Source organism: Leuciscus leuciscus (assembly GCF_965113295.1).
Source record: "Leuciscus leuciscus genome assembly, chromosome: 4".
Lineage (NCBI taxonomy): Eukaryota > Metazoa > Chordata > Actinopteri > Cypriniformes > Leuciscidae > Leuciscus > Leuciscus leuciscus.
The window spans coordinates 13,854,362-13,866,380 of NC_138728.1; the positions used below are offsets into that span (position 1 = coordinate 13,854,362).

The following is a 12,019-nucleotide window of genomic DNA, read 5'->3' on the forward strand; positions in this document are numbered from 1 at the left end:
CGCGCAGCGCCACGTCTTTTAAATTCGAACACATTATTCTCTATGAGAGTACACACACCGGCGGCGTCTGTCCGCAGCGGCTCAGGACCGTGTTCAAAATCCTGCTGCGCCACAGAGCGCCATTTACATAGTTTTATATTAAATTTACATTTATGTGTCTCAAATCGTAGTTAATGTATATACGGACTTCACCATGTGCTGCAATATACATTTAGTTTTATATTTATTTACAGAAATCAGAAAATTGCTGATGTTATCGGATTTTCAGGTGAGAGTTGTCCTAGACGTGGCGCGGCGCGGCGCGGCGCGGCGCTGAGCTGCGCGTCCGGTGTGCGGCCCCCTTTACGCTCCTTTGAGGGCAGCACCAGAACCTTGTTATTTTGACTCAAATCTAATCCAGACATTCATCCACATAAAAGTGGTATTTTTATTGCTCTGGATGCTGTAATTGTATGATAACACTGGGCAATTTTTTGATTTGTGTCACAAATATTATTTCTAATTGAAATGAGTGGTTTAGAAAGTCTGGTATGAAAGTATTTTCTAATGATGGAACATCTTTGACCACCTACTTGAGGGGGAGTGATCAAGACAAACCCTTAAGATTTGTTAACAATATTGTGTAATTCATGAACACTCTTCTACAAATATTTGTAATCTCAGCAGGTGTCCAGTGTGACGTAGATCATTCCAGACTCATGCAGTGACGTTCAGCGCTGGGAGTTCCCTTTGTTTGGCCTAAAAATCTTGGGATTGCTTCATATGTTGGCACATGTATAAGAGTAGACAGATAGTATTTAGTGTGCAGTGTGGTGTTTTTTTTGGCAGTTCTGGACTGTCATCTAACAGTGCTAGAGTTTAATTATGGAGTTGGTGAGTTGGAGTAGGGCAGAAAAAGAAGCCACAGACACAGTAGAGATACAGAACACGTTGCTGTTTTTATTTGAGCCTTGACTGGCAGTAATACTGAAAAACGTCAACTTAGAACAGATGGTGGTAACCCACAGCTTGCTTTTTTTTCTTTTTTCCATAAGAGTACAGTAACTCTTGCTTTTATTGTGGCATGAATAACATCAATAAAAGAGAGAAAGAAATATACAACTTATATTACACTGTGTTATGAACAAAATATAAATCTATAACTCTATGCTATATTTACATAATTATCTTTCTTGATTTTCAAGTTGAATGGTAAGTTAAGTACTTTTTGTTTGTTGTCATTTAACATTGTTTTGAGCTCCACACGTGACTTTGATTGTCTTATCAATTATTGTTCGTAATACAGGCCATCATCAGAGTATGTGTTCACAAAGACCATGCCGAAAAATAATTAGTGACCTTGTGTGTTAAACCTCCAGCATACGTGTCCCTATCGATTGATATGATTGTGGGAATTACTTGCAAGTGAAAGCATGGTCACGCCCGATGGCGGCTATTCTGTGATTGTGACTTTCGTTATCTGACAAGGTGTGATTGTGATGTCACTATAGTGAGCTTGATTGACAGATGGAGACAGTGTGGAGCTAAAACAATTCTGGAGATAAACACCTTAATATGGCCGTTCAGTGGAGCTTCACTGGAATCAGATCACCATTTTAGAAAGGTCATGTCTTCTGATTAAAAGGAAAAGTCACCTGCCACCATGTCTTTTAAAACCCGTTTCACTTTTTTTCTTTTTCTTTTGTGAAACACAAAAGATGTTTAGCAGAATGTCCAAGCCCCTCTTTTGCATACAATGAACTGAGTGGTGACCATGGTGTTCAAGCAAGATTTTCAGTGAATAAGGACTTCAAGTCAGTTTCTTTTATAAAGATATTATATGGCTTCAGCAGACTTAGGAACATAGTACAGTTTTATGTACCACTTTTATGGGGATTTTTCTTTTTCTTTTCAGAGCCCTTGGTCCTCATCCACTCTCATTGTTTGGAAGAGAGCAGCTCGGAGCATCTGCTAAACGTCTCCTATTGTGTTCTACAGAAGTAAGTCATACAGGTTTTGGCAAAATTTCATTTTTGGGCTGAACCATCCTTTCAAGGGTTAGTTGTTGTGTACTGCAACCCTGAACTGTAATTTGACACGATAGGTAAACAAATGTATTCATCTAAACCAATGATGTTCCAATGAAACATAAGGGAGAGGATGACAAATATCAGTAAACAAGATCCACGCGCTCTTTCTGTTCAATAACAATTGGGGTATAATATAGCTGTTTTCTTTATCTTCAGTAAAAGTAAAAGAGAATTAACAGATAGGAAACTTCACATTATACATAAACCATTACAAATAAAAATATCATGTTCTTCTTATTATGTTTGTCTCCGAGTGTCCAGAGTCCTAGTGCTTTAAGAAATGTGTTTGGAGTTCATGAATGATGCACGGAGGAGAAAAAGAAAATGAAAAAAAGATAAATGTCTCTTTTCCTTCATATCAGCAGTTCACCGTGACCACTTTCTCAGAGATATACCAGCGTCAGAACAGGATTAATTCAACAAAAAAACGAGAACAAATAAAAAAAGGAAAACAAAAAACAGAATATTGAACATAATAATTAGATCTAAATACCTACCCAGCTAAATATAATGCTTTATCAAGCGCAGTTTCCATACGATCATAAAAAAAAAAACCAACTGGAGGAAAATAATAAATTATACTGTACATAACTTACTAAACTTAGGAAATGCTGCCTATTCTTATAATTAATGTTAATAATATTATTACACTAGAGGCAGTTTTAATGAAAATAAAATACAGTATTTGCAAATACGAACTAAAACATTGACATGCAGAGTCTGAAACGGCTCCTCCCAACCTCGACAGCAGAGTGACGTTGACATGGAGGCAGAACATAAATACAAACAACAGACGGGACTGGACCTCTTCGAACCGAATAAACTAGACAAAGACAAGCACGCAAAATGCTGCGATCGGTCATCACTTGGCTAGCGCTGCAGGCTTCAGAGTACCTTTAACATTTTTCGTCAAAAAAATCTCAAGTAGGCCAGAAAAGTCTTAATGTTTTTAGTTCTATGTGTGCAATCGGAATATATATTTTGATATGTGTTGTGAGTTGACAGCTTTTGGGTGGATGTTTAATGGTTGGAGTCTGGCTGCTGTTCACCTAACAGCTTGTGTCTCTCTCTCATCCAGCTGCCCGCTTATGCCCACACCAGGCCAGAGAGAGGCTGGCAGAGTAGTTAGAGTTAGGGCAGCCGTCAATCAAACGCTGTCGCCGTGCCAAAAGCAGCTACACAGGTGCAGTAAGATGGAGTGGGTCAGTCAGAGCCACACAGAGAGTGGATGACTGATGGCACGGCTCGGAGACTCCTCTGCACTGATAAACGGAGTGATAGATGGAAAAAAGTGTGGGAATTAAAGCGAAGAGAGAGACAACACAAACCCCTGCGGAGGAGGAGGAGAGATGTGAGATATATTAAGGGGCGCTGATTGAAACGCACACCCGTGCTTGTCTTGTGCAGAGATCCCTGGTTTCTCTCAGAGCTGTCCTTTGAAAACAGAGTGCTGAGCACTGGGGCTTGTGGGAACTCTATTCTCCTCCTTCAATACGCCATTCAGGCACAGACTCTTCTCTACAGAGCTTTTCTCTCCGCATCCTCTCTTTTCCTTTCGGAATGAGGCGCAATGTTCCCTGCACCCAGATATGACAAAAACAGGTTGTTCAGGGAGACAAAGAGAATGACAGGAAAAAATGAAAGGGCAAAAAAGAAAGAAGGTAAGATAGGAGGAAAAAGCAAACAAACAAATGAACAATTGATCAAGGAATTATCGGATGTAGGCCTAAAGAAAAATAAAGGAATGATAAATGCAGTGTAATTATTAAATGTTTGGTTTCCTTCCATAAGGATCTGGCTGCTAGCATGAATCGTACGTATTGAATATTATAGTTTTTTTTGTTGTTAATGTTCACATGACCAGCACATCAACTGTCTACAGGTACTAAAAATTAACTTAAAACCTAGCAAAAGGCGCATTCATCATCATCACACACACACACACACACACACACACACACAAACATAAAGAAATGTGCACGCGTACAATAATTCTGCTCGAGGCTTCACTCTCCATGTCAGCTGTTCACCAAACACAAAGTTTGTGCTATCTCATAAAGTTTGTCTCCACACATGAGAGACGTCAACATCCAAAGTTCCCACAGAAGAGGAGAAAGGAACAGTAAAAGCGTGTCAAGAGGAAAAGATGTGTGGAAGGAGGGATTGTCTGTCATCCAGCGGTGTCCAAACTCCTGAGTGAAGGGACGCGAATCCTCCCTTCCCATCCTTTCGTCCAAAAGAAAAGACATCTTTGAGTGAGAGCACATGGGCGTGAGGATGATAGAAAGAGATTCAGCTAACAGCACGCCGAAGAGAAAAAAAATATAGGAAATGTTTGTCATTTTACTCCTGTCAGGTGCTTTTACGGTGAAGAGGAAAATAAATGTCTTTTTTCTCTATTAAAACTGTAGCACAAAAACAACAAAATCACATTCACAAGCCACTTGTTGGCACTGTGTACCTGAGTGAGAATATTATAGAACCAAGAAAAAAAAAGCGGTTTAAAAGTGTCTCTTTAGAAACAAACAGGTCCACCATTTTAAAGTGTCTATGACGGGTCGACTGACAGGTCCTTAGTAATAAATGTCTTGATAACAAACCGGTCAAGCGTCATTTTTCCTATGTAGTCATAGCTTACTCGTGATTCAATAAGAACTTGCCGCGGTACGTTCGCTCAGCGGGAGTCAGGGCAAGTGTTACACTTCATTCACAAGACCCTCCTTTTCATGTAACAGTCATTTTGATTGACAGGTCCTGTGCTTTGCTGTGGATATCAGGCTTGGCTCTGGAGGAGTCCTGATTGGACGGTGTATGGGGGCGGAATGAAGTTTGCTTGCGTGAGATGCCAAGTGACAGGTGAGATGGCTGTGATTGGCAGGTTTACTGAGTGATGTGATTCTCACTGTCACTGCCATAGTCATCGTCTTCGTAGTCAAAGTCATCGTAGGCGTCGCCGTTGCCGTCATCCATTCGGAGCTCCTCCTCCTTCACACGAGGCCCCTCCCCTTTGTGTGTGCGGTATGAGGGCTGGCTGGTGGGCGGGACAGGTTCGGGGCTACTCGACATGCTCGAGTGCTCAGAGGGCAACTGTGGAGAGGGCATTCCCGCCATAGAGAGCGCACCCGGGTACACGACGCCCGCTGAGGACAAGGGTAACTGAGTCTGCTGCCTGTAGTACAATAAACACACAACCTGTTAGTGGGGCCTGGGTGAAAACCTTAGTCTGATTGTTGTATATAGTGAAATAATGAAAAAGTGAGGGGTTGAAAAATTTGACTGTTTGGTGATGTCACCCAAAAGGAAAGTCGTTTCATTGGTGGTGCATGTGCACTGTTCATGAATTCACTGATGAATCGTTAACAGTAAGATCAGGAATGTGTTACACAAAATTGATCAGGGTCAATTTGATTCCATGTTGACTTTAAAAGAATACATTAGTGAAACTCACCCTACGGTGAAGTACTGCCGCATCTCCTGTCTGCGGTTGCGCATGATGGCCTTATATTCACCAATGCGCAATTTCTTTCCATCCACCAGGCAGGTGCGTTTGGGTCGGGGTTTGTATTTGTAGTCTGGGTATTTCTCTAGGTGCTGCTTACTAAGACGGGCCTGTTCTTCATAGTATGGCTGCTTTTCCAGGTTGGTCATGGCCTTCCAACGAGAACCTGCAAGAACAACAAGGTGTTTAGAGAACCTCAAATGCATGCACAATTACGATTCAGACAAAGTCAGGGATAGCTGCTACAAACAAACATTTAGATGTGTTTTTGTAATGGTTGCATTTTTTGAGCTTCCCAATGCAAATGTCCCCTAAAGAAAACATACTAGAGCAAAGTCAGGTAAACTCAAACAAGGCCAAATTATACAGGGCTTTTTAAGACAGAGTAGTTGACTAATCATTCAGGCAACCCAGTAACTATTCGATTTTTAAAATATGTAATTTTGCACATCTCTAATACACTCACACTTTAGTGTGGTTTTTAACTGCCTATCGTTAGCCTTAAAAACTGGCACTTTGCACTAAGAGAGGGTTTTTGTTTGGTCTAATGAGTACCTTTGAGTGGAACTGATGTCAGACAGAGAAGAATAGAGTGTGCTCTTTGCCCTCCAAAGCGCACACACACACGACATGCGACATTATTTCAGGTGACAGCAGGTTAAGTGGGCCACTAACACACTCCATCTAATTATCAGAGCTCAACAGGCGTACCTGTGGCCTGTGTCTCTCTTTCTCATTAACAGAGGCATGTGAACACATACATATACATACACATTTACACACTGGTGCATACGCCACTGTCCCAGAAACTGCAGTAAATGTGTGTTCAAGGTGTTGTGCGTGTGTGTATGTGAGTCTGTGTTGAATTTACACAGTCCTACTGTATGTTTAATGGGGAAAAGCTGTCACCACTGGCCCTGACATGCACCCAGTGCTGTAAAGGGGGAACTCCTTCTGTTAACAATTGAGAGAGCGGGGCCTTATTAAAACCAGATTTTCCGGCGTTATAAAACGCTTAGGAGCTCTTTAAAATGTCAAACACAATCCCAGAGGTCTGGAGAAAATGTCAGACAGACTGGAGAGCTGGTTTAATGCATAATGAATTATATCATCATTGTTGGAGTCGGCCCTCTAGAGCGATTCATTAGGCGGTGGTTACACAATGCAGTGCGGGAGAGGGCTGTGTGTGTGTGTGTGTGTGTGTGTTGAGGAGGAAGAAGAGAGGGGATTCTCTGTCGCGGGCTGCATAGTTCTTCCCGAAGGAGCCAGCCTTTAAGCCCCACCCACATTTAATGTACCCACAAATCTCAGCCAATTAGGGAATACAGTGTGTGGTGAATGAAAGTTGGATGGAAAATAAATCTTTATCAAAAGCCTTGAGTCAAAAACTGCGCAGCTGAAAACAAGAGACGGAGCTTGAAGTGGTTAGATAAGTGGTTGGAGAGATTTAGTGGCACTGTCTCTATCTCACCGAGAATCTTGCTGATGTTTGAGTTATGCATGTCAGGGAAGGCTTGAAGGATCTTCCTCCTCTCATCTTTAGCCCAGACCATAAAGGCGTTCATGGGCCGCTTGATGTGCGGTTCGCTGCTGCCACCACGCCCTCGAGCCTCCCTGAAGATCCGGGAGTCCGACACACTCGGGCTTCCTGGAGAAGGAAAGCGGGTGGACAAACATGCTCATATGTACAATACACATAAAATAAGACATTAATGTATGGTTGGCTGTGATTAATTGAAAAAAACAACAAAAAAAAACAGGTAGCATCAGCCACCAAGCTTACAATAAAGATTATAGGAAAGTAAATAGGGTCCATTTTTATTTCACTTTAACTTTAATGTGTCTTTAAAGTCACAATGTTACAGAAGTTGTGACATCTGTTCTTCTGTATGACGTATATTCAGGTGCATCCAAAAGAAAAAAAAAATAGGACAGGGTGGGGTTTATGCAGACAAAATAATTAAAGTCCTGCATGTCACCAGAGAGGAAACGTTTCACCAGAAGATCGAGTTACATTAATTGTATTATTTAAAAAAGATGGTAAAAAAACAAAACATGCATGGATGATTTGATGAATCATAAAATCCATTTCATGCCAACTTTAAACTGAACTTTTTGATTACACAATAACATCAATTGAGAGAGGAATTTATGAAAAAAAAAAGATCTTACCATCTGAATCTCCGCTGATGCCAAAGTCCATCATTGCGTGAGTGAACTTGCTCTCTTCAGACTGTTTTAAATGCTGGCTTAGGCTCTCAAGAGCAGCTTTATCCTGTACACACACAATATACAAACCAATCCATTTAAATTCATTATCGACAAATCAACAGATGAAATTTGCATAAACACAGATGAACTGATGAATCAAGTGCATGGAAAGAGAATCAGAAGAAAAAAAAATTAAAATGTGAGTTAATGTTTATCCATCAAATATGAGTAGCCTGGATGCCACCTGCAATCTATTTACACTTATTCTTTCCCTCTCTTTCTCACTCGATCGCGGTCTCTCTCGCTTAGCCCTAAGGTCAATGCATTAGAGAGCACGAGCGCTCTAGAGATGAGAGCGGGGCTGGACCGCACAGCCTCCTGGGTATTTATTACACCCAATAAAAAGAGATTTACTATGTATTTACATGGCTAATGTAGCTGGGCTGCATATTTCAACACAACACCCCCTGCTCTCTCTAAACATGCACACCCCCCGTCACCCCCCCCCGGAGCTGCATCTGGGGCTTAATTAGTCAATTAGACTCCATCCTGAATCCACGCTACGTTTAAAACACACTCGCAGACAGAGTCCTCACCATTAGAGAGTGACCTGGGCCTTCTGCGACTCTGTAATGAAATGCATTACACCATTTTGCAGCCATCGAGATTTAATTGTTCAGACTGAGTTAGTGAGTGGGGTTTAAATGAATGTGTAATGGAGAGAGAATCTCTCCCCAGAGAGACAAAGAGAGAGACAGAGAGAGATGATCAGGTTTGATAATGTGACAACACAAAAACTTTGGCTTTATACACAAGAAGGTTTGTAATATTGGGAAAAGCTATCCGTTACCATTCCTGTTCATCTCAACTGCAAGAATAATTATATTTTAAATATTTTAAGAGATCTACTACACTACACTACACTGAAATATTAGCTTTGTATATGTAGCTTGCACAATTTATATTTTGATTGGCTGTCAATGTAGAAAGATGCTCTTAAGCTGGAGAAGTTACAACATGTGCCATATAACATGTAGGCTAACTGAGCCTAAACCTTGCTTGGATCGACGCTAAAACTCTTTCATCTCATAGGCGATTGACCTTGCTCATCTCCCACAATCCATTTATCTTAGTGTGACACAAAAGGGTTTAGGAACAACGCAGGGTTTGACTGCACCATGTGTTCCTGGGGAATCATTTCAAAGGGCGCAGCGCACTCTCTCAGAGAGTTGAGGTTAATACATAGAGGGACAGTAATTGTCTAAAATCAGGAGATAATGGGCTGAAGAGGAAAACAAACATCAGATGGGCTGGCTGATGTGGACCTCAGTCACGTAACAGAAAAAATAGTGAGAGAACAACTGTGCCACTTTACCATGTGGCATTTCAGCACAAACCACCGCAATACAGTTTAAAGATTTAAAAAATATAGTTTGGAGGCTTTTAGTCTATGTCCATTATCTTTAAAGCCAACTATATGCTACTTTACTTAAAAAACAAAAAACAAAAAAAACATGACATTATTACTTACTTATTTCTGTTCTAAGAAAATGGGCTACATCCTGCACTACAGATTTTTGTCTAATCAGATACTCTCTAGAATGAGTATGCCCAGCCCCCAACACCCCTGCAAAGAAAGGTCCTTTAATGAATTGAAATTTCCTTTTTTAATCGGAAATTTATCAGATACAGGAGAGAGAACTTTGCTTGCAACAACATCACTCAGATGAACTCCAACATCCACTTTTCTCTAAGACCGAGATCATTGATAATACTCTCTCTCTTCACGTGTGCTGCCCTCACATTGACCGCAACCAATCCGCCCTTTTTCTCAGCATTTGAATGTGTGGCCTTAATCAAAAATAACCCCTCTGTACTCAAAATGCGTGCAAAAGTGCAGCGTGGATGACAGTTATGTGTGTGTGTGTGAGAATGTAAAGCTGTGGTCAGGGTAAAGTGCAGCTGATCTGTGGTAAATCATAATAAGGATAGAGTGCTTGGGAGATGTGGATTACTCCTAATGCACCTTCATTAACCTAGTAACAATCAGCACAGCCACTAAGCCTGGCCAAGGGAAGAAGAAAAAAAAACGACAGTGCAGTGTGAGAGCATGTGGGTGCTTAACTTAAGTTGATATCAACATGCTTTTGTTAAGCATTTACCTACTGTGTATTTGGAGATGTTGATACGAGTTTACACACAAAGGTTTATGAAATAAACCAAATCTCTGTGTGGCGGAGAAAATCAGGAAGCAAGGACACCTGTGTATATACAAGCGTCTTCCTCTGCTGATGTGCACAATCACATCATTAGAGGTGGACGAGGCAAAAGTGTCCATAATTTAATGCTTGTTTACTGACATACTCTGCTTTTTGAAGCATTTGTATGCAAATTCCACAGAAAACGAGTGTTTTTTTATTATCTGCGGTCGAAGGCGTTTCCTGTGCTGTGGCTCGTGGACCAGCTGACTCCAGTGTGTTTAGCAAACAAGCCCAATTTAGCCGTGTAGCCGAGGAGTCACTCCAGTCACTTCACATTAGCATCAGCTACGCCATTAAAATTAGCGTCCTGTTCACTGCGCCCTGCCTGCCCTCAGCCTGCCTCCCAGACATCGCCATCGTGTACAACAAAAGAGCTTTCAGATCTTAGTCACCTCTACTCCCCCTCTTCACAAGAACAGCTTTGGGAAATCACTTTGTTCAGAGATAAACACTTCTGTTGTAATTAACGCATCTGTTTGTGTATTTTCGTTTTTTTAAACTTCATTTGCACTTTTCATTGGTGATGAGCAAGATCACAAGCTTTTTCAGTCACAAGCTGGAAGATTGAGCAAGTGTGTAAATGCAAGACTGGAGTAAAACAAACCTTTTCTGAGCGTCCATTGTTGAGGCTCAGGCTGTTGACTGCCGCTACTTTGGCGTCCAGCACCTGCTGCTCTCTCTTTAGCTGCTCCTTCATCTGTCTGGCCTCCTGGAAAGCTTTGGTCACGGCCTCATGGTCGTTCAGGTAGCCGCCGGAGGTGATAGACGACAGCAGGTCTGAAAGAATGACAGGTGTGAGGGAGACAGATCAAAGGCGTATGACTAAGACAACAGACAGGTAAAGCAAAAATGTGTCTTGATATAAAGCAGTCATTTCCAAATGGTTCCTGTATTTACCAAATCGCCAATTTTTACCCCATGCCGTTAATAATTTTGAATATTGTCGGGCATAAGTATTTCATTATATTATCAATTTCAATGTTTGATTTGGAACATTTCTGGTACTTGCCTGACATAAAGGATTTTTGATTCAATGTATGGACTTAAAGTGAAGTCACCCAACACTAAAACACTGCTGGCACTTCGGGCATCACACATTAGCACTGAGCGTGCTGAGAGGTCACCTATCAGCATTTGTGTTAATATTACCACACACACACACTGACCATTTGACTGTCACCTCTGTGACTCAGCCTGCCTATGGCACAACTAGCTCTTAACATTCACTCAAAGCAAACAGAAAAAAAGAAGTGTGGAAGATAAATATTGACTTAGGCAAATGAGCGTTTAGTTCAAGCAGCTAGAATTATGGTCTGTCAGCTACTTTAAACATGAAGTGCAAGAATAATGAAAACTGGTTGGAGATCAGTGTTTGCCTAATGCATGTGTACATAACATGATCATGTGAAGCTGAAAATAAAATCTCTATTCTAATTTACCGCAGAAGCTGTCATCAGATACCTGTCGCTGACGCACACACTCAAGACACAAGCTCTATTCTGAAACCTAGTGAGAGCCTCACTGTCTATTGTCTACATAGGCAGCAACAATGTTCTTCATAGCATACAAATTCTGGATTTTTTTTGTAATTACACTTTCATTGACACTTTATAGTATTGAATAAAAGTTCACTTATAATCAACATTTCTGTCACTTTATCTGCTGTGTTGGATGAATGTTTTTTCTCTGTGCCTGTTGCAATGCATTTTGTGATTGCTTTTCTCTAAATAAAGTGTCTACATTTTGCTTTTGCCTTAAAAAAGTTGCCTCTGTAGGCAGCTCGCTAGCTTTTGGACAGAGTAACACTCTCTTTCACACAGACGAAGGATAAGAAATCCAGTTGAAAACAGATGCTGAAGCCTGATGAAAATCTCACAAATCCGCATTTTTTACATTCAGAGATTTGCTAAAAAGTGCCATTTGTCTCATATCTCTCTCTGTCTACCATTCTGTAGGCTTTTATTCAGACCAAAGCTCAT

At 41.0% G+C, this 12,019-nt stretch overlaps 1 protein-coding gene across 12 annotated transcripts in view; it reads right to left on the reverse strand.

Moving 5' to 3' along the window:
- Positions 1–919: 919 nt before the first annotated feature.
- Positions 920–12,019, reverse strand: part of sox5 (SRY-box transcription factor 5) — a 213,073-nt gene continuing 201,973 nt past the window's right edge. For all 12 annotated transcript variants that reach the window (XM_082168111.1, XM_082168121.1, XM_082168117.1 and 9 more), the window contains 5 exons: positions 10,645–10,817; positions 7,741–7,843; positions 7,040–7,216; positions 5,518–5,734; positions 920–5,238 (listed from right to left, as the gene is read on the reverse strand). In XM_082168111.1, coding sequence (XP_082024237.1) covers positions 4,950–5,238; positions 5,518–5,734; positions 7,040–7,216; positions 7,741–7,843; positions 10,645–10,817 — 959 coding nt within the window. In that variant the 3' untranslated portion in view covers positions 920–4,949. The remainder of the gene's footprint in view (positions 5,239–5,517; positions 5,735–7,039; positions 7,217–7,740; positions 7,844–10,644; positions 10,818–12,019) is intronic.